Source organism: Branchiostoma lanceolatum, chromosome 7, assembly GCF_035083965.1.
Source record: "Branchiostoma lanceolatum isolate klBraLanc5 chromosome 7, klBraLanc5.hap2, whole genome shotgun sequence".
NCBI classification, from domain to species: domain Eukaryota; kingdom Metazoa; phylum Chordata; class Leptocardii; order Amphioxiformes; family Branchiostomatidae; genus Branchiostoma; species Branchiostoma lanceolatum.
Window position 1 is genome coordinate 22,682,146 of NC_089728.1, and position 26,401 is coordinate 22,708,546.

The 26,401-nt window shown below is 39.7% G+C and overlaps 1 protein-coding gene across 1 annotated transcript in view; it reads left to right on the forward strand.

Annotated features, from left to right (window-relative positions):
* Positions 1–26,401, forward strand: part of LOC136438192 (guanine nucleotide-binding protein G(s) subunit alpha-like) — a 34,143-nt gene that overhangs the window by 1,971 nt on the left and 5,771 nt on the right. The window contains exons 5-9 of the mRNA XM_066432939.1: positions 19,400–19,497; positions 20,900–20,954; positions 22,341–22,414; positions 25,039–25,097; positions 25,248–25,368. Of these exons, the coding sequence (XP_066289036.1) occupies positions 19,400–19,497; positions 20,900–20,954; positions 22,341–22,414; positions 25,039–25,097; positions 25,248–25,368 (407 nt within the window). The remainder of the gene's footprint in view (positions 1–19,399; positions 19,498–20,899; positions 20,955–22,340; positions 22,415–25,038; positions 25,098–25,247; positions 25,369–26,401) is intronic.

Below are 26,401 nucleotides of genomic sequence, written 5' to 3' on the forward strand. Positions count from 1 at the left end.
ATTTTCAAGTGTTAAGTATCTTCTGGGAACAAATCATTCTTTTGCATGCAAACTAGCACCTAAATGTTGTTTTTAAGACAAAGTTTGTATTTTAAAATACAAGTGGATCATCTGATATTCCACCAATAAGAATGCTTCCTTTGTAGCGTCACAGATAAAGGTAACCATAATGAAGGGAAAATCCATGCCGCTCGGCTGAAAAATGGCAAATTACCAACAAAATTACCAGGGAAATATGAGAAGGAATACCCTAACCTTGAAATCAACAGAATGGTGCTGGGATGATACCAGAATGGTGCAGCGCCACTGTTCCTTTAAGGCTTTCTTTTGGAAAATCCATGTGAAACATACACACATACTCACACATCTCTGTCACGACCAGTGGAAGATTAGCTCATCTGTTCATTGAGTTCATTTGAGCTAAACTGGGTCGAGATCACTTTCCTTTCCTTTCCTTTGTACACACACACATACATATTCACACATTTGCCACACACAAACACACACATCCACCACACACAAACACACTTGCACACACATTCACCACACACACAAACATTCACCACATACAAACACAAAAATCACCACATAGATACACATTCACCACGAACACACAAATATACACACACACACAAACACACACATTCACCACACACGAACACACATTCACACACACACATACGCATACATTCACCACATACATACACACACATGCACACATACATCCATCACGCACATACACGTACATAGTACCTCACGCACACACACACATTTATTCATCACACACAAACTCACACACATCCACAAGTATGCACACGCACGCATGCACACACACATTCATAGCACACAAGTTCACACACACAAATACATTCATCACAAAACCCTCACATGTACACTCAGAGTACACACGCAAAGTATGCACACAGAACAGGGCTCTCCCCAGAAATTTTGAGGGGAGTGGTGCTAATGTTTTTGGAGCCCAGTGCCCGAGGCCACGCGCAGCGCGGCAAGTAGGGGTGAGTGGTCCGGAGAGGGGGGATCCCCCTGTTCCAGAGAAGCTGTTGCATTTTGCCTGTATCAATTGCAATTTGAAGTCTTCTCCTGCAACTTGAGCTTTAAATCTTATAAAATAAAGAGACAGGAAGTCAAGCCCAATTAGGTACGAAAAAATCTATTGACTATGCATACAGCAATATAATGAATCTGTAGTGCATTATCAATACAAACTATAAAAAAACACAATAGGTTTTGCTGTCGCAAGCATGTGAATATAACTCATTTACTACATTTATTAGTAAACATCACACCACAATTTCCTGCCAGAAATCGTCCGATTTCACCTGGTTGGGAAGGGTATACCTGGATAATTAACTGAATGTTGCCATCAGAAAAGACTTGGTTGATTTTTCAAAATCAGTATTGTTAGGAAGGTCACTTCAAAACTATTTTAATTGTCACAAACTGCTATTTGAAAACAGGTATGCCTGAGATTCCCGCCATGTAGATGACATCAGCCAATCAGAGCACAGGTTATCTGATGTAAACCAATTAGCGCTTAAAACAAGCGGTGACACTTGAACAGTGGTAGAAATACTTTTTTTCAGTGTTCTGCAATATTGCAGAATGTCAAAATTTTTTTCTGCAATTTTAAAATATTTTCTGCAAATACACATGCCTCCATACTACAACCTTCTCAACTTAATAATGCCTACTTACTTACATTATATCTAGAGCTTTGCAACATTGCTGTAATTCTTTATTCTCTCACTCTTTGATTATCACTAGCAAAGTTTTTAAGATGAATAACATGCATGTGTGTGAAAAATATTCAAATTAATAGCGAAAATTGCAACAGCAAAAGTATATTTATTCAATATCAATCAAATCAAATACAGTCAAACCTGCCTATAGCGGTCACTCAAGGGACTGGCCAAAATCGACCGCTATGGAAAGGTGGCCGCTCTATAGAAACGGTTGATTTTGACCACGAGCAATAAGTGCCACACTGAGAAACATTTATTCACATACTATACATGTACAGTGTACAGTCAAACTTGGTCTACCGACCACTTCCACAAGACGACGATCGGCTCAAGATCTTGAAGATGACTGCTTTCGGTCGGTCTCGATTTTTCCACAAGTATATTATTTAAGTCCAAGTTGATCCATCGATCCGCCCCCAAACCGGAGCACATGCGACTTAAAATGTTGCCGAAGACAACCGTGTCATTTTCAATTGCGCGGTGACATTATTTATCGGCAAAAAATTGCGGAATATCACGGTAAAATCAGCCTGTTTGGGTTGGATTCCTTGACGGCGTGGGAAAAACAAAATGGCGCTTGAGGTCATAGGGTCATTGGGATAGTCTACTGTAATGTAGGTGTGGGGTATGATTTTACTCTATATTAAATAGTACAATATGTAAACTTATTTCGTCAAAGAAGTTATTTGAATGAAAAGAACACACAAACAAAGAATTGATGACTTTAAAACCTTTTTGTAGAGGATAAAAGGCGTCCGTATAATTTATAATAAACTGCTCGCCCATGCTACTACTAGTGAAGTAACCCAAGTAAACAAAGCGTCGGCAACATGTACCACGCGCAAGAGACTCTCTTTGTCTGCAAATTTCTGGCGTCTTAGCGGTTTTGGAAATTCAAAACCCTCACCAGGGGCAAAATAAAACCATAGGCAACATTTTCATGGGTAATACTGCTATAAAAAAAATATAATGACAATATTTTTCTGCCGAAATTTGGAAGAAATCTTGCGGCGACCATGAGCCGCGACCGTTATCGGCAGTGTTTCCAGACCCGCGGGACCGAAAACCGTGTGGCCGCGACCGCGTTGGACAGTGACCGCTATAGACGAATTCTTAATGCTTACGTCAATGGGAAAAATCCAAGGGACCGACAAAAAGTGACCACTATGGGCAGGTGGCCGCTATGCAAAGGTGGCCGCTAATACAGGTTTGACTGTATTAGTTTGATCATTTCAGTATGTGTATCAAAATTAAAAACAAATTCAACAGCCTGCCTGATAAGGGGGACAAGGGAATTATAAGAGAAATACGTGTTCTGATGCGTATTATGATTGATAAAATAAAGATCGCACGACCTGTGACACAGCCACGGCCCACAGAAAACATGACAAAAACCGAGAGAAAAATGTAGAATTAAAAATAAAACGCCTTTACGCAAACCTTGGCCTCTGTGTAGTTTTTTGTATCAATCTGAAACATTGCTATCGGTTTCAAACATCGGAGTCCCGACTTTGGACATTCGAGGAGACTCCAGAGACGGCCCGGCGATGTTAGTTTTTCACGTGGGTGCCCCCCTCCCCACTGTCTCGGCACAGGAGAAAATTTTCCGCCTTTTCCACACAAGGTGGTGCTCAATATCTATCCGAGTAGTTCTCAACTTCATCGCTGCCATCTGGGCTTCAAGGACCACAGGCTAATGTAGTGGCCACCGTTTCGTTCCTTCTGTCATCGCGCCCATGCCCCGAGTTCGGGCTCTGCAGAAATCACATGCTTGTGACATACTTTACCCTAGAAACATCCGGGAATTGTTTCCCGACTTTTGCCGACCCCAAGATCGTGACAGCGGAGATTAGCGAGGGTTGACGGAAATGCACGAATTTGACATTTTCTCACATGATTCGTCCCCGAAGTTATCACGGAAAGTGTCGAAACCCCTCGAAAAAAATGACCTCAAGTAGCACCAGGCAGTCGGAACGCACCGAAACGCCGCCATCCTCGCGCGGCGCTGTGGGCTTCAGTTTATTTACAGCACAGCTAGTTTGCTTTAGTACTAGTAAGTCTATATAATCTCCTGAATTGAGAGCCATTGAATCCCGAGTCTGATTTTTTTCTTCTGCAAAATTGCAGATTGTTTAATTTTTCTTCTGCAATCTTGAAAATCTTTATGCAATTTGCAGATTGCAGACGGGTATTTCAAACGCTGCTTGAATATTAATTAGCAAAAACATGGCGCCCAGCCGCCCATTCGGAGGTAGCCGTGCTGATTTGATGTGAAATCACAGCGAAAGTTATGATTTATCTACGCTACATAAGCAGAATTTTCACAGAAAAAAATAAAGGAATAGATTTTCTGCCCGAATACGACCACAAATGACACAAATCGCGGCAAATCACAGCGTAGGGGCTCAAATGCGTGGGCGGAGTCTTTTTCTGTACATATTTTCGCTGATTTTCTTCGATTGAGTCTTGAAAAACGAGTTTTTAATGAGATCAACGTATTTCATTGTATGTCAAACATTGATTGTTTCCAAACAATAGCAAGAAACAAAAGAGTGTGACTCTAATGGTATACGGCGTCCCCACACATGGTGACACCCATAGTGCAATGCAAAGCCAAAGATTGTGGTGTGTACCTTGAAAATTTTTTCCCGATTTCTCGGCAAATTATGTGTGTAGCGGCTGGGAACGGAAAAAGTAACGCTCGGCCAAACTGCTGCGAATTCCAAATTTTTCCCTAGTTTTTCTGCAAAAATACAAAGAAAAGACCCTAAATTTGAACAACGAGGGATAGAGGTGGATACCGGTTCGGCGGGACCGGTTTGGACCGGAAAAACATGCAAGAACCGGGTCAAAAAAACCGAAAGTCGTGAACTGGTTTAAAGTCGGAATAAAGTAGAAATATTAGAAAATTTAGACACCTCCTCAGTTCTCTGGCCACAGAAGGGGAAAAATTGCTTTTAGTTTTAAGAGAATGCGACTAGATTTAAAATCACGGTCGCACGGTGTGACAATCAAAAATTAAGACCTGCGCCAGGATAATGGCTGCAGAACTAAGCGGTAAGCCGAAAATATTTAGATATTCCAACGCTACCGCGAATATCGTCGGTGAATTTTCTATCATGTTCCCACACCCGCGGTACAAAAACTATCTGTTCCTAGTGGCAAAGTTACCCATAGAAATAAAGGATATAAATTTCTCTCTTTTGTGGTGTATTTGTTTGATTTGTAAAATGCCTCAAACGCCAGAAATTTGCCGACGATCCTGAGTGCTAGCCATGCGCTCCGGGTCTGGACGGGCATGATGTTTTTAGACCGCAGCATAACGAAAAGCCTGTTTCCTGCGCTCATTTTTACACCTGTTCAAGCGATAATTTTTACGAACAAACATCGATAAATCAATTCAAGTGAAGTTTTATCCCCCAAAATGTTAAATTTTCTTTGTGGTACCGGTATCATTTCAAAGCTCATGATCTGCCCGTCCTTATGGTGCTAGTTTCATTCTGCTGCGGTCTATAATGCATAGCAAAGCTGTCTCCATGCGGTCGGCCTGTCATTGGATGGCAGCTTGACGCGCGAAATTTGAACTGCGCGTTTCAAAGGAACCGAAGATTTTTGACTGGGCCAGCACAAACAGATAATTTTTGATACTATTGAGCAAGAATTTCAAGGATATTAAAGTATTTTGGATTATTTGAAGACAGAGGTTGGGGTGAAAAAAATGCCTGTAAAAACATTGAACTTGATGTCAGCAGTGAAGTTTCAAATTATGGAATGTGACGTTATTTGTCTTGGTCATGAAACCAATAGACAAGTTTTTATCATTCAAGGTTATGTGAATCATTACTTGCCTTGTTCCAAGTAAAAAATACCATTGTGTATTTTTCAACTTGTTGAACTTGAGGCACCGTGGCCCCCGGATAGGGGCCAGCTGGGTAACCTATGCCCAATTTTTTCGAAAATCCGAATATATCACTTAAGCTTATGTCATTTTTAATGTCATCGCAAATGGTCATGTGAATCGTTGCTTGCCTTGTTCCAAGTTGAAAATACCATTGTGTATTTTTTCACTTGTCGAACTTGAGGCACCGTGGCCCCCCGGATAGGAGCCAGCCGGAGAACCTATGCCCAATTTTTTCTAAAAGTCCCTCATACTAGTATCATTTAGTATGTAGGAAGCTATTGAATGAATTGAATTGCCAATTGTTCTGCACCATCAATGTAGGCTTTTATCTTTTATGATCTATTCAAATACTTTATTCCCAGTTGTTAACATTGATTAATAGGAGTATTACTTGGTATGGCCAAGACTTTTGCTTGTTCTTCCAACTTTTTGTAGTGGTGCTCCTTAATTTTTGCTGGTGCTCCTAACTTTTTTGAGTTAGGAGCACAGTAAAAAGTGTTCTAAGTCTGCTTGTTAGTCACTGACAAAAAGAGCATTGAAAATAAGTGCAATATTCAACTACATAGATTCTATTGGTTTGATATTACGCTAATGTATCAACTAGACAGGATCAGGTTTAGGTTCAGGTCCGGACCTGAACCTAAACCTCTGGACCTGAACCTGAACTCGAACCCGATTGAGCCGAACCGGTATCCACCCCTAACGAGGGAGTGGCGCTTGAATTTTGGGGACGGGGGCACTGCCCTAACACCATTTACTCCGGGAAGAAGGGTCACCTCTGGTGCTGTGCTCTGGAACTCTTTATCCAGCAGGCTCAAATCAGTAAGAACACTCCAACTCTTCAAACGAATATACAGAGAAGAACATATGACTTAAGTTTCTTTTACTTCTCAATGAATCATTATGATTTCTTCTTGTTTTCATTTGATAATATGATTTGAAGATTAGAGTAATTCACATTCTTGACATGAGTTTTCTTATTCACTTTGATATGCAAATTCCACATCATGTTGATTTACATTTAAGTTCTTTGTTTTGATTCGCCATCATTATGTCTTGAGTCAATATTTCTAGTCTTTTACGTTACTGTTAGTTAATTGATAAGGATTTATGTTGTTTGGGGAAAAGTCAATCTTTATTTCTGTATTATTTGTTATTATTTGACAGTTTTATTGTTACTATGTATTACTATGTATGGGGTTAAACCCCCCAGGAATCTTTGAAAAACGCCGCCTGTAGGCGATATGTATTCCTGGGTTAACAAAATAAAGAACAACAACAACCTCCTTAAGGATTATTAGGAATAGAGTTATCTTGCGCGTACGTTCGCAGCTACAACTCACGATCTCATAGCAGCATTGGTATGTAACTTGGCATATCATCTGATAAGTTGGGCGTGATGATGCACGCTGTCTTTTTTAACACCGTAACTGCTTTTATCGTTAATGTAATTTTAAAAGCACCCCTATCTTGACGGGCATGAGGGACAGGCCATAACGTTTTGTGACTGTGTCCAGGGAGGTTTTGTGCTAAGCAGATATTCGGTGGTATGTCATCCTTTGAATAGCTGCATCATGTGGTGTCTGATGCATGGTTTCAATTTAGGACTCCAAGCAGATGTAAGGCTGCAGCTTCCTACGCTGTTTGTAACTGCCTGTATTTGAGATAGAAAGCAATATCAATAGATGCAAATAGATAATCACTTATGCAAATGAAGAACTAATTTGCATAAGAGGCACCTGGCGAGCAGCTATCAAGCTCCCCCAGCCATGTACACGCATGTCCAACCCCCAGATGATGGGGAACAGAAGTCATTAAACCGGATAGTGAGTGAGTGAGTGAGTGAGTGAGTGAGTGTGATAAGACAAGACTAGACTATAATTCTGTTGTGGTGGCTGAATTTCAATCTTACGGCACTAGGAAAGTTGAACATTATTAGATATAAATCATGGAAATTAGGGCCTCACGTACATAATTTATGAGCAAATGCTACAATAGCCTTCTTTGCTAAGACTAGACTTTCATACTTTGACAACTTGTTTCTTTCTGGGTCTGTGTCTTCGCCCCTATGAATCAAGATCCTTTTCATGGATTTGTCTAAAATTTGCCATGTCTGCAGTTAAAGAGGGTATCTCACCAGAATTACTTCACGGAGGATTGTGTCCTACAGACTCTTGTTTTCACTTACAAGTATCTTGCTGAAGGTTGATTGACAATGCATAATCACAATTGGGAAACCATCTCTGTTAAGAAAAGAACTTTTGTGTAATTACCCTAGTCCAAAATCAAATTTTAAAAAATCCCCCCATTCAAGAATGGACTGTTCCGGCGGCACTCCCATGTTGCAAAAAATTTGCTAAGCCTTTGTGTTCTCTTGGTGTAATATATATATATATATACATAACTTCAGTACGACACAACATTAACAACAAAAGGATGGGAGCCAGGGGGCAATGAAGTTGTCCTGCCCTGCACATGTCAGACAAGTGCTTCTAATTGAATTGACTCTTTCAACCATCCAGCTCGAGTTTGATAAATTCTCGAGTAATTTGAAAGGTGCTCTCTCATTGGTTGACTTAATTGATGAATCAGGTGATAGGAATACTGAGGTCACCATATGTGGTAAACAATTTGGTCAGACTCATATGAGGAAAATAGTCAATTATCTCCCATTACGAAATTTCAGCTCGTTTGGCCCAGGGATGACCGAGATGAATCCCTTTGAAATTTGACAGGAGGAGAAGGAGAAGGAGAAAGAAACAAGACAAAAAACAATATATTTCGCCCATACATATATGATATAGTATGGGCAAGATATAAAAAGAAGAGAATCCACTGACCCTTTTTCAGTATTCAGAAAGACAAGATTGATTTTCCTAGGCCTAAAGTAATGAACAAAAGTATCCACCTGCCAGTTAACATAAAGACCTAGCCGCAACATGGGTTGCATTTAAGGTTCAATGTACGATGTTGGTGACACAATAGAAATTATTCAGGATTTATTGTTTATTAGAATTGATAGTGATAGTGGTGGTCATCATATCTTGTCACTCCACTGCTGTATTGACTGTACAGATTACAGGCACATGATAACACATTTATGGCATTAATTCATATCTCTTGGATTTTCAAATAAGTACGAGTTAACACATTTTAGGCCACACCAATTTATTTTCTTGGTTAACGGATTCGCCGCTTTGTTTTTTTGCTAAATTGAAATAAAAATAAAAACCACTGCCAACGGGTCAGAAAATGAGCGTTTATTAGGAGCTAAGAGTAACACGTTTGTCTTACCGGCCCACATGGCCGCTGCAACATTCTGGCTTAAAATCAGCAAGCAGCAGAAAAATGACTGGTTCCTTGTAGCATTATTACATATGAAACTAGAGTTCCACGAACACATTATCTTCGCCAAATAATCAGGGCTTATTATGGAGAGTGAGTAATATTTACATGCCTATCACCCCCTGCAAATTTGATCATGCACTATACTATTTGGAAGTTATGATGGGGCGAATGAGTATACTCTCCAAGCAGAGGAGTCGGTCTGGCTGGTTTTTGACGTGTTTTTAGGTGTTTTTGTCAGGCTTTCCATTTTGTCCCCTTTTCGTTATGTCGCCAACCGTGTTGAACAAAAATGCCTAAACTGAACGCGTTAAAAACCAGCAGGACCCACACCTCTGCTTGGAGAATAGTTTATTTATTTGACCTACATGTACGTTTATGCAAGGCCATCTGTTTACATGACCTTTAATACACTGTCCCATGTCCCATAATGCAATGCAGTGGGTTAACAAACTTTCCTAACTAATGATGCAAATTAGCTCCGGATTTGCATAATCAGTCATTGATTATGTAAAGCACCATCTGAGCTCCCTACATACCAAACATCACGATGATCTGTCGACCCCTTCTCAAGTTATTCATGTCCGAATGTCAAAACAAAAACACCCACTGCAGCTCTTAACAAGCCGCTAGGGGGCCCAAATTTACAGAACTTACTTTCTGTGGCATGAACTATCTACCACACAAAAATCATGACCATAGCACTTTCAGAAAATATGCCCCTAAATTTTGAAGCTCCGCTGCAGTACCTTAGGTACCCGCTAGAAGGCCCATTATTGAACTTGACCTTCCTTTTTGTAAACCCTACCCATCCACTAAATATCATACGGATCCATCAACAGCTTCTCGAGTTATGCTGGCGACATACAAATACACATCCACACAAAGCCCGCTGCAGTACCGACGGAAAACACCAGGAGAACCATTTTTGAACTTGACCCCCGTTTCCACAACATCTACACACCCGCAAAAAATCATGAAGATCCATCAACGTTTCCGTCACTTTTTTTGCCTACATACAAACACAAAAAAATGCAAAGTCCGCTGCAGTACTGTTGAAAAACGCAAGGTAAACCATTTTCGAAGTTGACCTTCCTTTGCACAACCACTACACACCTACCAAAAATCATAAAGATTCATTGAAGCTTTCTTGAGTTATACTCCTGACATACATTCAGACCCACCCAACAGATTTTTCAACCGAAAACATAATCTTCTCCGAGTACAAGTACTCGGCGAAGATAAATATAGTGTGTGGTTTAGTTTCACTTTTAGTGTGGGATTTTAGCCCCAAACTACTAAATAAAGCCAGAAATTTGGACCAATCTGGTGAGAAAACATACCGGAAGCGTGGCTGTATCACAGAAGGTTCGGCTCCAAAATTCCGTAACAGACGAAAAATGACCGGTTAATTTTGCCAATATCATCCATAAAAATACCATCCATGGTGTTGTTTCACCTGTGGTGTTGGTTATTAGGTTACAAAACCACTAAAAACCTTGAAATATCCTAACAAAATCTGCCGATGTCAGAGACGTAGAGGGGGCAAGGTACTTTCTTATGTATGCAAATGAGCACACGCATGCATGCAAATGAGGAGGAGAGGGGCAAGGTACATTCTTATGTATGCAAATGAGCACATATATGTAAATGTTTAGGTTGTGTTTTAGCGAAACTTAAAAAAGCATCATTCTTTTGTCAAACTGGGGAATAGTGGGTATTATTATTTTGTTGTAAATTCAAAGCATCATGTATATAATGTTTTCATTCAGTTTTGATTTTTGAAGTTTCTCAGGTAGATTGGAGGGTTTTTTCAATTTTCTCAACAATTTCCTATGGTTGCTTGCCTCAGGTTCCAATTGCAAGTAGAAGTGAATACTGTTTTACTTGTTGAACTTGAAGGCACCGTTGGCCTCCGGTAAGGGGTCAAAGCGGGGAACCTATGCCCATTTTTTTCCAAAATTCAGAATTGTTTTGTCAGTTTACATCCTACATGAGAGTTAGCTTGTTTTTTCTGTATATATAGCAGGGATGATTGTTACGTCGTAAACTGCTAGCATCTTCATTCCCGGGAGCAGACGATGAAGATTAAGCAAAAGCCAGCAAGATGATATCAGAAACATATGTAATAATGTGTGTTTTCAAGATAGTATCGGCTTGAAAATTTGTCCTGCTGCCTCTTTGTGATTGTAGATAAGAAGTAAACCTGACGTTGTAGGAAATGGCTTTCATTTGTACTTGAAACAGCCAAAATGCTAAAGCTTCCTTCCTTCCTTCCATGCTTTTTTTTTTTTTTTTTCGCCCTCCCGCTCCATTATTTTTCTAGAAAAATCCGTTAACCAAGAAATTAAATTGGTGTGGCCTTAGCTGGATGTAAATCCCCCCCATAGATTGTCAGTGCTGTAGTATAGAGTTGATTGAACTTAATGTTCAAAGAAGTTACCAGAAAATTATTCATCTTACAGTGGGTACCTTTCATATCTTGAATCCATAAGATGATTCATAGTAGTATGTTATGTTGTGTCGTGTGAGTCTTCATATGATCATTAGAAATTTTATGATAAATTTGGTGCAGTATTTTACAATAAAACCAGCCTAGGATGCTAAGGTAACTTAAAAGTAGTAGGGCGCTAACCTTGCATTGTTCAATGTAAAACGTGTAATGTGTTGTGAAACAGTCAGAAAACAGATTAGAACATTCAAAAATAATTTCATCAGGTTGGTAGAATATAGGATATAGGAGTAGCTAACGTTTCGATGTCTATCAGACACCTTCTTTACACTGCAAAAGCGCCACCTACATCGGCTACTTATAGCGGTGAGAAGCAGTACTCCAGTCAGAAGCTCTGAAGAAGGTGTCTGATAGACGTCGAAACGTTAGCAATAATAGCATGTGAGATTACCTGGTTGTATAAAAAAAGAATCTCCTATATCCTACTTTTAGAACATTGTTGCTGATCAATCTGATGGACTGAAAGGGAAAGAAAATGGCATAGGTAAAATTTGTGCAGGAATGTCACATGCACGTTTACAGAAAAAGAATACAGTCTTATAACAATCTATTTCTAATTCCTGACTTATATGGATTGGAGACAACACCATGTGCCCCATGTTGTATCATTTGTAGTTGGTTACATTGCTAAGTGTATCAACATCCTAAATGAGCTCAAGAACAAAACAATTAGTACAATATTATTTGAAACTTGCAGTGTTCTCGCCAGGCCTTTTCAGCATAGCGGTCCCCGATGCTGTGATCTGGACCCCCGATGCTATGATCTGGACCCCGATGCTGTGTTTCAATGAGCAAAGGGGTGTTTCTTTCTGGGAAGAACCTTCATAAATTTTATAAAAAGTTCATATTCGGCTTTAGAATGAGGATGTGACAGAGGAAAAACTTAACTTCACAAAATGTATCCCTCAAAATGCAGGAAATAGTGTCTTATTTAGTAATGAATTTCAAAATTTTGTGCGGGAGGATGACAGACTCCCAAGCGTTGTCATGTCTTTGGCACTCCGCGAGTGACTTGCACCGCACAAAGTTGGCCTTCTGTACCTGACCCCTATGCTGTGAAAAAATCCTGGTGAGAACGTGAAGCTGATATCTTGACTAGTAGAAAGACTATGAGACTGACCTATTGTGTGAAGCTTGTAACGGTTGTCTCAGCCATTCAGTGCAAGCCTTAGGGAGGATGAACATGTTGTTGTTTAACTGTTTTGAGCTCTGTAGTATTTGATAACATGTAACACCAGAACCTAATAACTATTTCAGCTACAGTGGTAGAAATACTTTTTGCCATACGGCCGCCAGGCCGTATGGCATTGTGCCCGGAGGCAGACTGCCTGCCCGGGCGGGCGGGCACTGCCTGCCTGGACGCGCACTGCCTGCATGCTTGGACATTTATACCTGCCAAACAGCACGGCACGGCATGTACACTTTCTTCTGTGGGCCCAACATAGAAAATGCTGAACGGTTGCAACATATTACAATGTAGATTGATATTTAACAATGCAAACGATGCGGTAAAAGAATATAAAGTTTTCCTTGAAAAGTTTATGTTTTGTATTGGACATGAATCGTCAAAAATATCTTGCTTGTACAACACTGGGATATGTCGCAATGCATGATTTTTATGCAGCAGGGGCATGGTATGGTTCACTTCCAAAAAGCCGTTCCACATGCATATATTTGGGCATTTATGCCCTGTCAGATCCCCATAAATGGCCATATCACATACATTACTACAAAATTACACAAAAAGAGACTGATTTGTTACGAAAATTGACAAAAAGGTGACCAAAATATTGTGCCGTGTAATGAGATTTAAACCTTATGTATCTTTAAAAACCATGGCAGGAGAATCTTGTCCCCGTAGCTCATTTGGTAGCACGTGGAGAATGTAGGCTTGGTAGTGACTGGAAGGTCCCCGGTTCGAACCCGAGTGCGTGAAACCTTTTTCCTTTTCTTTTTCTGTTTTTTTTTGCATTTTATATAAGCAGGAAATATATTGTTTTTGCTGGTGTGTTCTTCATATTTTTCTTCTTCTTTTGCATAATTTATGCAAATTGTATTTCCCTTACGATAAATGCTAGAGATGTCATATTTGATTTGTAGGTACCTTTAGGAAAGGTGAATGCAGCACATACATTATGCTAATGAGTCTCATTGGCATATTTTATGCAGAAACTTTCATTTCTTCCAAATGCGCCCCAGTCAGCTTTTATAAAAAGCTTTCTTGAAGCTGACTTTGAAAACAGTTTATTTCATACCAAACTTCACAAAACTGAATAAAACTTAACACTGCACTTGCGCAATTTAGTTCTTTTTACAAACTATACTTCAACCGTTTCATCCCCCCCACAATGAGGTCGTATGGCCAGCTTTTTTTAGAAGCTCTTGTTTCAGTGTTCTGCAATATTGCAGAATGTCAAAATTTTGTTCTGCAATTTGAAAATATTTTCTGCAAATACACAAGCCTCCATACCTTGTCAACTTGATAATGCCTACTTATATTTACATCATATCTAGCTTTGCAACATTGCTGTAATTCTTTATTCTCTCACTCTATCTTTAATTTTACTAGCAAAATTTGAAACAGGAATAACATACATGTGTGTGAAAAATGGGTATTTGGAACGGTGAGCTACAACCACAAGCCTAAGTAGCACTACAACGAATACATGTACATGCTGCTTAATGTGATACTACCTTATTGTCCAGGTAGTTTTGTGATTGCATCTTTGAATGTGTAGGTAGGAAAGGGAAACCTTATAATTTTGGTATTTTACTATTCTTAGTTCATAAGGGTGACTTACATGTATTTAATGGTTGTAACTTGTTACTGCTCTTACCTTGTGTCTTTTGATACAGTTATGATATTTTTCTGAAACAGTCTGTACAACCTGTGCTGGAGTCAAGTCTCCACGCCACTTTGTGGTTTGTAATGTTTCCTTATGTTTTTGTGTCTACTCGGGGAGACTTGAGTCAAAGAATTTGGTTAATTTTTCCTTTGTACATATTTCATGGGTTGCTGGTAAAATACGCTCTTTGACATGAAGTTTAGCCTTAGAATGGGGACCATACTCTCATCTCCAAAATAAGTGTACCGGTACATTTATTTTTTCAGCCTCAACATCCACCGTTCTTATTTTGGACCGGACATTTATGATTATTTTGGAAATTGGGGGCTTTGCTAACCGAAGTTCCCAAAAAAATTGAAAGTGAAGATTTTTATGCCTATATTTCCCAGGTATTTTTGTTCATAATTCGCTATTTTCCCCCCGAGCAGTGTGGATTTCCCGCCTCCATGACCCTGGGCTTTTGTTACATCCTGACGGAACTCGTAACATATCGGTCGATCTTGCTATGACGCTATAAAGTAAACGTTATTGGGGGAAATAAACGTAATAAGACGCCACACTATGAAGATCTTAATAAACCAAACCAAACCACTGACATTTTAAAATACAATTTTCATACAGTATAAACACCTTTGACTGTCTCTGTTTACATCATAAACCAAAGCACACTGATCGGAAAACAACATGCGAGCAGTGCACAGTTTCAATTGAATACGTTATCGGCAGCCTGGCGGAAGAATAACTCATTCATAGAAGAATTTAGACATGAAAACAACAAGAATAACTTGTGACATTAGTTTTTAGGCAGCAAAATCTCTTAAACAGCAAAAATTTGTCAGTGAACAACAGCTCGAAGACCCTCGAAACATGGCCGCCACTATATCAGGTGTGGTGACACAAGCACCATATTGCATAGTGCGGATAACGATCTTTAAAATGATATCGTAAGGTTCCAGATCAGAGTTCAAATCTGGCCAGGGTTCGGGTTAGGGGGCGGTAATCTGCCGGAAGTGTGTGGTCGTCACCCTGATTTCTGCCCTCTATTGCTTGGTGATCGTTATAGCTGTGCATAGATTTTTTGTACCTCCTGATAAGCCCGTAAGTTGTAGTATTTTTGACTGCCGTGCAGTTGGTTCGCCATCAAGGCCTTCTTTGTATTGTAAGGTGACATTGATTTTTGATGATGACTAGCAAGATATCTTAGTGCAATCAGCCAGTCAAGTTGCTCGGAATTTGACTGCCTGACGATTTTTAGCTCAAAGCAAAGATGGTGGCAGGTCACGAAACTGTGTTCATTCAATCCCAGGCTGCATGCGGCCGTAAGCTTTAATTCGGTGGGGGGCACTTTCACAGCACCAACAAAGCCCGTGGCGTGTATATGTGTGCTAGCGGGCGGGAAAGTTGACACAAGGAACGTGCCATGGGCGTGATGAGAGGCGTAGATCTACCCCCAGTGGGTTTGTTTTGTTTACCCGCAATGGGAACAGAGTGATGTTGTTCCAGGCAGGCCCGGTATCAGTTTAAACTTTTCTTGTTGTCACTACGTACTAGCATTCTATGTAGATGTTGTGTTTTTTTCAAAACAATATTCAAAGTTTTCTGTTGTTCCCAAACTCCTAGCCAAGTTATGACCTTTAAACCCTTAAAACGTTTTTGCATGCCGCCATCTTGTTCAGGTAACAATGAGCCACATGTGATCTGTGAGTGTTACGTTGAGTTACGTGTACAGTAGTCCTGTTTTGTATGATTTGTAGCGTTTGGCATTCTGATAAAAGCTAGCTTTTAACAATGAATTAGGATCATTGTAGGATGTAAAATTATAATGTTTACCTACCTTGCATTTTGATGATTTCGTTGCCGACACCACATGCCGTCCTCGGATAGAATTACGCATGTATAGTCTACTAACTAGTACATTAAAGGATTGGAGATGCAGGAATGTAAATCATGCTTTATTGTATGTTAGTAGAAATACTATTCAAAGGAACTAGATTCTGTTTTTTTTATCCAATAAAGATTGTCAAGTTTACCTGTTTTTTGCCACGCAACCTTCCTTCCTTCCGTCCACCCTTCGTTTTCGTCCGACCTGCAGCTCACAAGGGGGCGCTTCACGCAAGGCCTCACGCAAGGCCTTGCACCATGCTGCCATGCTATAGATAGTTGGTAAATGGCTATATATATTACATCTTTAATACAAAATTACACAAAAAGAACAGATTTGTTAAGAAAATGAACCAAATGTGACCAACAAAATGGTACCGTATGATGAGATTTGAACTTTGAGTATCTTTTAAATTCATGTGAAAAAGTGATGTCTCACTAGTTCAAGTTGGTAGTATGGTGATCAGTTCGTACTATGGGGATCAGGAGGCCCCCAGTTCGAAACCCGGTACGGAAAACTTTTTCCCTTTTCTCCTTTTTTTTTCCTTTTTTCCCTTCTTTTTATATAAGGAGGAGATCTATTGTTTTTGCTGGCCTGTTCTTCATCTTTTTTTTCTTTTTCTTTTGCATGATTTATTCAGGAACTTGTATTTCCCTTAAGATAAATGCTACAGATGTCATATTTGATTTGTAGGTACCTTTAGAAAAGGTGAATACACCTCCATATGAATTATGCTAATGCATGATATATGCAGAAACGTGTAATTCCATTATGGTAAATGAGGACCTCATTTACATAATTCATCAGAAACTTGTATTAACTTACGGTAAATACTACGGATGTAATATTTGATGTAAAGGTACTGTAAACGTAGGAGGTAAGGAAGTCTATACAAGTCATTACACGTGCAACCACCATTTAATCCTCACTTTTATCAAATGGTTGCGTGGCCAGCTTTTTTTAAAAGCTTTCTTGTTTTGCGTGTGTGTGCGTATTACATGACATCAAAACACCTCAGAAACCAGTTATATTTTCTTGTTTGTCTCGCTCATGTTGTGTGCCAATCCTCTTCAAGGCGACCACCCGTCCAAGGCGACCGCTTTTCCTCCGTCCCCGGGTGGTTACCTTGGGCAGGTTGGGTGTTCATGATTTTTTTTGTTTGCACAAAAGACTTTGCCTGGGGACTATGGGTTTAAAACTGTATGTGCAAGCTTGAAACTTCCACTAAAGGACACTTCTGTTTTTCCTTTGTCTACCTTTATTACGGGAAAATGACGGACTGGCCTGTTGGCTGCTGTCAGTTTCTCCTAACAGCTTCCTCTAGACAATATTGAACTGTAACATGGGCCTGGTCAGGTTTACATTTGTGTTCCTTTGTCCTGCATCTATGCATGTAATGTTCGCTTATCTATTTTTAGACTTAAACAAATAGTGCGAGGCTCAGACTAACTGGATAACTGCCTGACTGTTGATATAGTACAGGTAGCAGCATTCCAAATATCCACCTGCAGTCTGCAATTTGCAGAAAGATTTTCAAGATTGCAGAAAAACAATTAACCTGCAATTTTGGAGAATGAAAATATTAGGCTCTTGCTTCAATAGTTCTCAATTTAGCAAACTAGCAGCGCTGTAAATAAACTTAAACCTGCACCATGCAAACCTGACTGTGTTCCGGTGCATGCTAACATCCACTGCCCCGCACAAACTTCCGGGTTCGAGTTGTCTTAAGCCATAACATCGGGGACAAATCAGACGATTCATGGGAGAAAATTTCAAGCTCGTGCATTTCCATCTTAACTTCACTAATCTCCGCAGTCACGATCTCAGGGTTAGCAATAGTCAGGAAAACAATTTCCAGATGTTTCTAGCGTAAATATGTCACAGCAAGCATGTGATTTCTTCGGAGCCCGAACTCGGGGCATGGGAATGTAAGGACAGAAGTAACGAAACAGTGGCCACTGCATCAGCCCGTGGACCTTCAACTTCAAGTCCAGATGGCAGCGATGAAGTTGAGAACCACTCGGATATATCTTGAACACTGCATTGTGAGCAAGGAGAAGGCAGAATTATTTTCTGCGTTGAGACAGTGGGGGAGGGGGCGGTGTGTGCGAAAAACAATAACAGTCCACTTGCACAACCGTATACCGTTGCCAGTCTACAGTCGGCCCAAGATGGAGGTCGTTTATTTTTGTTAGGCCTGCTCGCTAAAATTCATTTGTTCAAGATCACAAGGAATCATCTCAAACTCGTAAAAATGGTTGAATACAACAAAGAAAAATGTTGTTTGCACAAAGTTTGTTGGCGAGTGAAAACTTTTTGTTGTTGACTTGTAGATGTATTGTGATTATTGTGTGTGGGTAAGTCGTGGGAAGATGAAGGTCACAATTTTGGGCCCGCTGACAGCTTTCCTTGGTTTTGCAGCAGAACTTTTTTGTATCTTTCGTACCCCCGCATACCCTTCGTCCCCTGTGGGGATCCCTCCCAACAACTGGCAGGTCGTTTTATGATCCGGCCAATGGACAACATTAAGTTTATCCCTGTTCAAGTGATGTTTCCGCCAATGTTTCCGTCTGGCCGTTGACACCCTCTTCCTGCAAGACGCTCTGAGACGAGGCCGTCCCACGGAAAAAGATTGATAATCATATCAGTATATTTATAGCCTTAGTAGAGAATGACTGAAGTATTTGCAGATATGAATAAAGTTATCTCATGTTTATAGTAACTGAAATACCATTACGCAAGTACCATTACGCGACTTGAAAATAAGTGTAAGGAAATAGAAAGATGCACCTGTTTGTCCCTCATCTTCTGGACATTCTACCCACATATTAAATATCATAAAGAACCATTCACAACATGAGTCATACTGTCCACAAATACACCCACACGCCCACAGACAAACCCACAAATTGCACCAGAAACATTATTAACTTTCTTGGCAAAGACAAGAAAGTTATTTAGCACAAGATCCTGCTGATGTTTCAATAGTACTTCTACAACCTTCCTCAGAGCGGATCTATACAAATGATCATCTCCACTGCTGGCTGGTGCTGCAGTGGGAAGAATGCAGTCCCAGACAGCTTTTGTCCAGAACTTTCACAGTTGTAATGCACAAAAACTAACTAGTTTATAATACTGTTCTTGGTGCAGGAATTCTATGAGCATACAGAACTCCTGTGGAAGGATGGTGGCGTGCAGGCTTGCTATGAAAGGTCCAATGAGTATCAGCTCATCGACTGTGCACAGTAGTAAGTATGATAGAAATGTCATCATTATGCCAATTAACCCTAGCAAGGACCTCCTTCACTCAAGGAAGGTGCTGAAATTTTTCTTCCCATGATTCTCTGCATTCATGTTAGGTATTGTGATTGATGTCTGGTTTAAATGAGATGTTTCTCCATATTGGAAAAGGAGAGAGTGGGTGGGTGGTAGGTTGGTCGATCGCTTTCACGCACATGTGTTTCCCTGTCTACCCTCTGTCTGTCTGTGTCCCCCAAGGGCATGACTACCTCCTCTGATATTAATCTAGTGTGAATGTGAAACTGCTTGCAATTTCCATAATAGTATCACCCCTGACATTCTTAATGTGCCTTTACTCAATCACTTGCTTACACCTGGTCATCCCGGTAATTGCAGCATGAAGTGTGGTAGTCACAACAAGGCTTTGTGTTTCTATTGTCCACATTAAGGCACCAATAATTTACAATAAATGCATTATTTCCTGCCAAAGAAATTTCTGCATTTGATTTATAATTGGTTTGATAGTAATCTATGCTACAAGCAGGGCCAGGTCTGTTCTCACTGCATTGTTGGTGTATAACTATAAGGTAGTCAGTACAGGGCATAGAAACCTGTCTACAATCTAGGATTTGCTGATAAAAACTGACATATTGTAACGTAACATAACCAATTAACGTCCGATTTATTCAAAACGTATTTATCTTAAAACCGCGCGGACAGAGCCAAATTTCAAACCCATGGGCAGAAATATCAGCTCTTCTGAAAAGAAAATGCATGGTCTGTAAGTTTTTCTCCGCCTGTTTAACGCCGTGCGATCATGTAGTTATACTGAGGTATATGATGAAGAATTGTGCTAGAGTAACCCATTATCGTCCACATCTGAATCTTTTCCCTTCTAGCGCTGTGCTTGAAGAACTTAGACCAGAAAAAAATGCACAGTAACTGTCCAAAGTAGTCTACAGACAAATGATATTAAAATCACTATGTCTGTCCGACCACTTGCTTAACGCGAAGGAAAAAAACAATGTCTATCTGTAAATTTCCCCCACATGCGCGACACGTGGCGTTCACGTGGTAAACACATGGCCATTATGTTTTGCTGTGCAAAAATTAAAGAGATGGCTAAGGATCATACTTATGATGTTCTTTATTGCTCATTAGAACAGGCTTTGGCATAATACACCGCGACATGTGGACATGAGCCAAACCGGACGTAAATAGGTTCTGCACGTAAATAGGTCATGTTACGTTACATCTCAAAGCAAAGTTTGCCTAGTTTAAACAGTATTCATTGATAGATGATATTTACAGTGTACATGGTGTTACTACTACACCATAAGGACAGCCTGTCTGTCTCTCTACAACACATTACATATTACTGTGTACTAATGACTGTTCTATATGTTTCAGTTTCCTGGATAGGGTCCATGTAGTCAAGCAGCCAGACTATGAACCAACAGATCAGGTCAGTGCAGCCTGTGGCTCTGCCTACAAGTACCCTAACTCCCCCGGGGTGCTGGACCCTGACATATAGCACCTCACCAAACAGCAACATTTCTGGCAAAAACCTTCGTTTTTTTTAGATTTTGAACATGAGCATAAACATAACTGATAGACTTTTTCATGGGGAAAGGAATTGTTGCTGTTGCTGTTGTTATTTGATATCACCATAGCAAGCAATTTCAATGTGGAAAGTTGTGAACCTGAAAACGGCTTTGAAAGACAGTATTTTGAGAGGATGACCTGAAAGTTGGTATGAGTTACCCTGATGATGTGTGTTCATGCAGACCCTTTTGTTGCACTTAATAATTGATTAACTAAAAGTAACTAAAAATGATTATGGATTTTTGGTCCATTTCCTCCCAAAATTTTCTATTTTGGACTCCTTGTTATGGGATGTCTTTGATGATTTGGATGCACCTTATTTGTTTGGGAGATTTTATCCAAAAATGTTAATTCTAAGATGTGAAAACAACTGTTAATCTTTGTTTTCGTGGTTTTCACTGTGACCTTTCCACCATTAAATCAAGATACAAGAAAAAACCTTTCCTCTCCTACCGCGAATTAAAGCCACACAAAAAAATATTTGAATTTACATTAGTTTTGCTCTTGCATCATTATATGAATGTCAAATGAGTTAACTTTTGAAGAGTCCATTCTTCCATGAGCAGGTTGAGGGTTCATTCTTCTGCTGAGGTTATTTTGAAACAATTCATTTGCTTCTTGAAGTAAGGCCATGTTGATTTGATTGTATGGATGACATCCTTTGGGTTCCCCAAAACTGATGCGAGCATGCGAATAGAAACAAATTTGGCAAAAAAAACAAAAGTTGCCTTCATTATGACATCTACATTTGTACGTGGTCAGGAACAAAACTAAAAACACAGTATGGTATACCGAAATATATATTCTTCATTTTGTTCTTTCAAAACGTCTTCTTTGGATCTGACTTTGGCATTCAACGACATAAGTATCCGTTTTCCGAAATATTTTTTTTGCAATTTACAGGATGTATTTCCTCATTTTGAAACTGCTTTTTACGATTTAAAGTATGGCCGAAATTTAGAGGAAAATTGATGAAAGGAAAGTGGATGTCATCCATATTATAATTAAATCAATATGGCCTAATTGTGAAATGGTCCGTTTTTGTGAGAGTGAGTTAGGGACAGTCCATTTTTGAATGGGGGAGAGATTGTGAATGATATGTTTAGATGCTTACATAGAACAGCATCATGCTCCTGGACTTTGTCCTTCACTTTGGAACATAAGTACATACTTTGTTAAGGCAAATGCTATTTTGTCATCATGTTTTGTACTTGTTTGCCACTAATTGCAGTATTCTATCCTGCAGGACATTCTACGGTGTCGTGTGTTAACGTCGGGTATCTTTGAAACCAAGTTTGAAATTGTTGATGTTAAGTTTCAGTAAGTACAATGTTAATATCCTTTGTCTGTTTTATCTTGGCTTTTATGTGTCTTGTATGTCATCTACTTAACTGTAGTTGCAAGTCTTATCTATAAATTTTGGGCTAGCGTTGTAGAGGACAGTATCTGCTGAAAGTCAGTGTGAAATTCCACAGGAAAGTAGTCAAATGTAGCACCCAGGGTTATGATGTGTATGGAAAAGGCGTGAAGCATCGTGTTTCTGTAAATTGTATCTACAGATATAAATGTCTTTTGGCTACATGTATTACTATTATGGCCCGTTCACACTTGTGCGTATGTATAAGTCCCTACGAATTGCATATTGACATTTTTTGGTTATGGTGAAGTGTTTTTTTTGTTTGATGCTGCACAAACAATGGTGGGTCAAAGTAGAAAATAACTTCTTTCCCGCAAACGTCACTTTAACCCAAAAATGTCAATTCGCAAGTCATACACACAGGTGTGAGCGAGCCTTAACTGACAAGTGTCTGTCACTACATGTTCACCGATTGTATGTAATGACAACTGGAACAATTGTTATTTGCAGAACTTTGTTAACATACAAGACTCCATGCAAATGAGTTCAGTCTTGAAAATGTTTGAAAATGTTCATGACTATAAGCAAAATTTTCCAAGTGGAGTAACTTAATAAGTTGAGAGTATTGCAGGCTGATATGCAGGCTGCAATGATATTATTATTAACAGGGTTGGACAAGTTTTTAAAAATTCACTTGCCCTATCGGGCAAGTACATAAAAAAATCTACTTGCCCGAACCAACTTTTCACTTGCCTGAAATCTAAATGACATTTTTCTTGGCATTTTTGCTTGCATAATGTTTTATTTTTCAGTAAAAACATATTTTTATGCATGTAATTATTGCTAAGTTTTAACTACAGGCAAGACCATGGAGTGTAGATGTCATGAAATGACAAGAACTTCAAGAAGCATGATGTTACAATGCATCTTCTTTAAGCCACACTAATTTTATTGGCTGCTTCTGGGATATCCCTGAAACAAAATCAGAGCGACAAGGCGAAAAAATTGAAAAAGAATTTTGGCAAACAGTCTAAAGTAAAGACACAGGCTTATATTACATAAAGAACAACAATCAAGTTTTGAGCAAATGTGTGTCAATCATTCCTTTGATCTAGTCTCTCTTTCTTTAGTTAACAAGAAAAAAAATCGAAATACGCTACAAGTATTTGTGGAGTGACGGAAAAATTATGTTAGAGTGTTGTGGATTTACTGCAGATAAACATGGTTCTTATGATATGGCCTGTTTTGAATCATTGTTGAAAAATTAGTCTTTTTTATTTTAAAAACATCAGTCAATATCAATCCATAAATGTGCATCAAACAACAAAATGTAATTCAACTTCAAAAATACATATAGAATACAACACCGGGTATTCCTTATCAACCGAGGTACCAGCTGACCGCGGCTAGGGTTGCCCGTACGTCGGAGGGCGATCCGACCCGCGGGAGGGCTGGGACCGAGGGTGATGCGAAATACACTTTGAGTTGATTTGAATGGCAGTTTCAAAGGATTTGTTGTTGCAAAGTTTCGGTGCCAGCAGGTCTACCAACAGAGAGAGCCATAAGTGTTTGTTTACATGTATTCCATGTGCCAAATTGTCCTGTTTTTAGTTGAATTCATAATCTTTTGGAATATTTTGAGAGAAGTGTAGTTTCTAATGATAAGATACATTGTTGTGTGGTGTTTTTGTGATCTTTTCATTGGAAAAAAGGTTGTTTTGAAACAGACTGCATGAAAAAATCTTACTTGCCCGATCAGGCAAGTGGGGGAGGACATCCACTTGCCTGAACAGCACTTTCACTTGCCCCAGGCGATCGGGCAATCGTACTTGTTCAACCCTGATTGAATTGACACACATGTAAGAACTTGCACCAAATATTCACCCTTCTCCTGTGATTTGAACATAACGCCATAAAAAATCATTCTTCAGGCTCAAGGTTTTGTCGCCCGATAATCCAACTACATTGTATGACTGATGATGAAGTCACAGTGAACATGGAGACCAGTTCGGAACCCAGCACAGCAGCTGCTTTGGAAAAGCTGTGAAATAAAGTCTTGTTATAACCTGCAGTAACAATTGTAATCACGATTACTAAGCACCATTTGCTTTTCAAAAGTATTTTTTGTAAACCAGGCTTCCATATTGACGTGAATCTGATATTGAAATAATGATTTATTAAGAAACATTGCCAAATGTGGACTTTTTCACAGTCGAATCTGCAACCAGCTGTAATCCTGTTGCCTGCTTACACCATGTTGCAGATTCCATGCATTTGTAAAACAATTATCATGTATATGTAATCCACAAAAAGCCAGGTGGGGACCAACTACACATAGGATCCTGTAACTGAACATGATAGACTTAAACAATATGTGTCGGTTGTACATGACATGTCTGCAACCCTGTCTGTGTAGTCCATCTGCATAGTTTGACTTGATGATAGAATTGTGTATCTCTGCCTACTAAACTGGTCCTGAGAATGCCCAGACCTTGCTGAGACAGGTGTAGTTTCTAGTTGAGTTGGCATGATGTGGTAGGGAACCTTGATGTGCATGAGGTAATGTGGCCTTTCTGTTCTCCTGCAGCATGTTTGATGTAGGAGGTCAAAGGGATGAAAGAAGGAAATGGATTCAGTGTTTCAATGGTGAGTAACTGAAGTCTAGAAATGGTTCAATTGATTATTATGTTCTGTCACCATTCCCACTTTTCCCCCCGAATAACAGTGTACTGAAACAGACTCTCCCAGGTTGCCTCTTTTTGAATGACACTAAGATTGCTTGAATTTCTCTCACAGATGTAACAGCGATAATCTTTGTGGTGGCATGCAGTAGTTACAACATGGTGTTGCGAGAAGACCCCAGCCAGAACCGCCTTAGGGAAGCCCTAGACCTTTTCAAGAGCATTTGGAATAACAGGTGAGTTGATGTGATTGGCAGTTGTTTGACAGTGTTGAGGCGACGTGAGAGGCGCTAACGTAAAGTGACCAGTTTACGTGCAGGACCAGTTTATGGTCGGTTATCAGCATGTGCAAACTTCGAGGTGAACTGCAAAAAAAGAAAATTCTCTTGAGGTCCATGTTACCTCTGTGCATGTATCTTATTTATTCAGTGCATTTGAATAAGATTGCATCCAGCAAAATAGTCTGAATTATCCAACAAAACTTTACATTTATGCATAACATTGTTACAGATGGCCCGGTTCCGAATGTAATTCCATGGTAATTCCAAACCGCGATTTTCGTCCCCTCTTTTTGAATCCTACAAACGCTAAGTTGCATCATTTGACGCCGAACCTTGGGTCCCTATCTCAACAATCCACGGTGATCTTATGTCTGATCTTCCAAAGAGCTCACTGTTATCGCCCAAGCCAGTGTTCAAACACGCCATCTTGCACCACATGATTCTGCCGATTAAACTAATTTCACTGTAGGGCTAGGAAAAGTCGCAAAGGGGCACTTTTTAGGCCAATTTATGTGGGGAGGGTACACAGCGTGTATCGAATATTTCGTGGTACTGAAGAGAAATTTCCTTTGCCAATAATATGTGTGTGTGTGTGTGTGTGTGTGTGTGTGTGTGTGTGTGTGGTGAATGCGTGTATGTGTGTGGGGGGGGGCATAACTCAAGAAGCTGTGGATGAATCCTAATGATATTTTGTAGGTGGGTACTGGTTGGGAACACAATGAGCCTCATAGCTGCTTTTTATGATACTGACTTGCTATGGTCATGATTTTTTAGCTGTACAATGTAGATAGCTCAAGGGACAGAAAGTAAGTGGTATAGGTGTGGGGGCTTTTGGAACTGCAGGGGCTGTTTTGTTTGAGACTTTGGTATGTAGATAGCTTAAGTGATGATTGACATAATTAGATGCTAATTATGAAAACAAGAACTAATCTGCATCATTGACTAGAGTTCCACGACCTCATACCTTCGCCAGATGTATGTTGGGTAG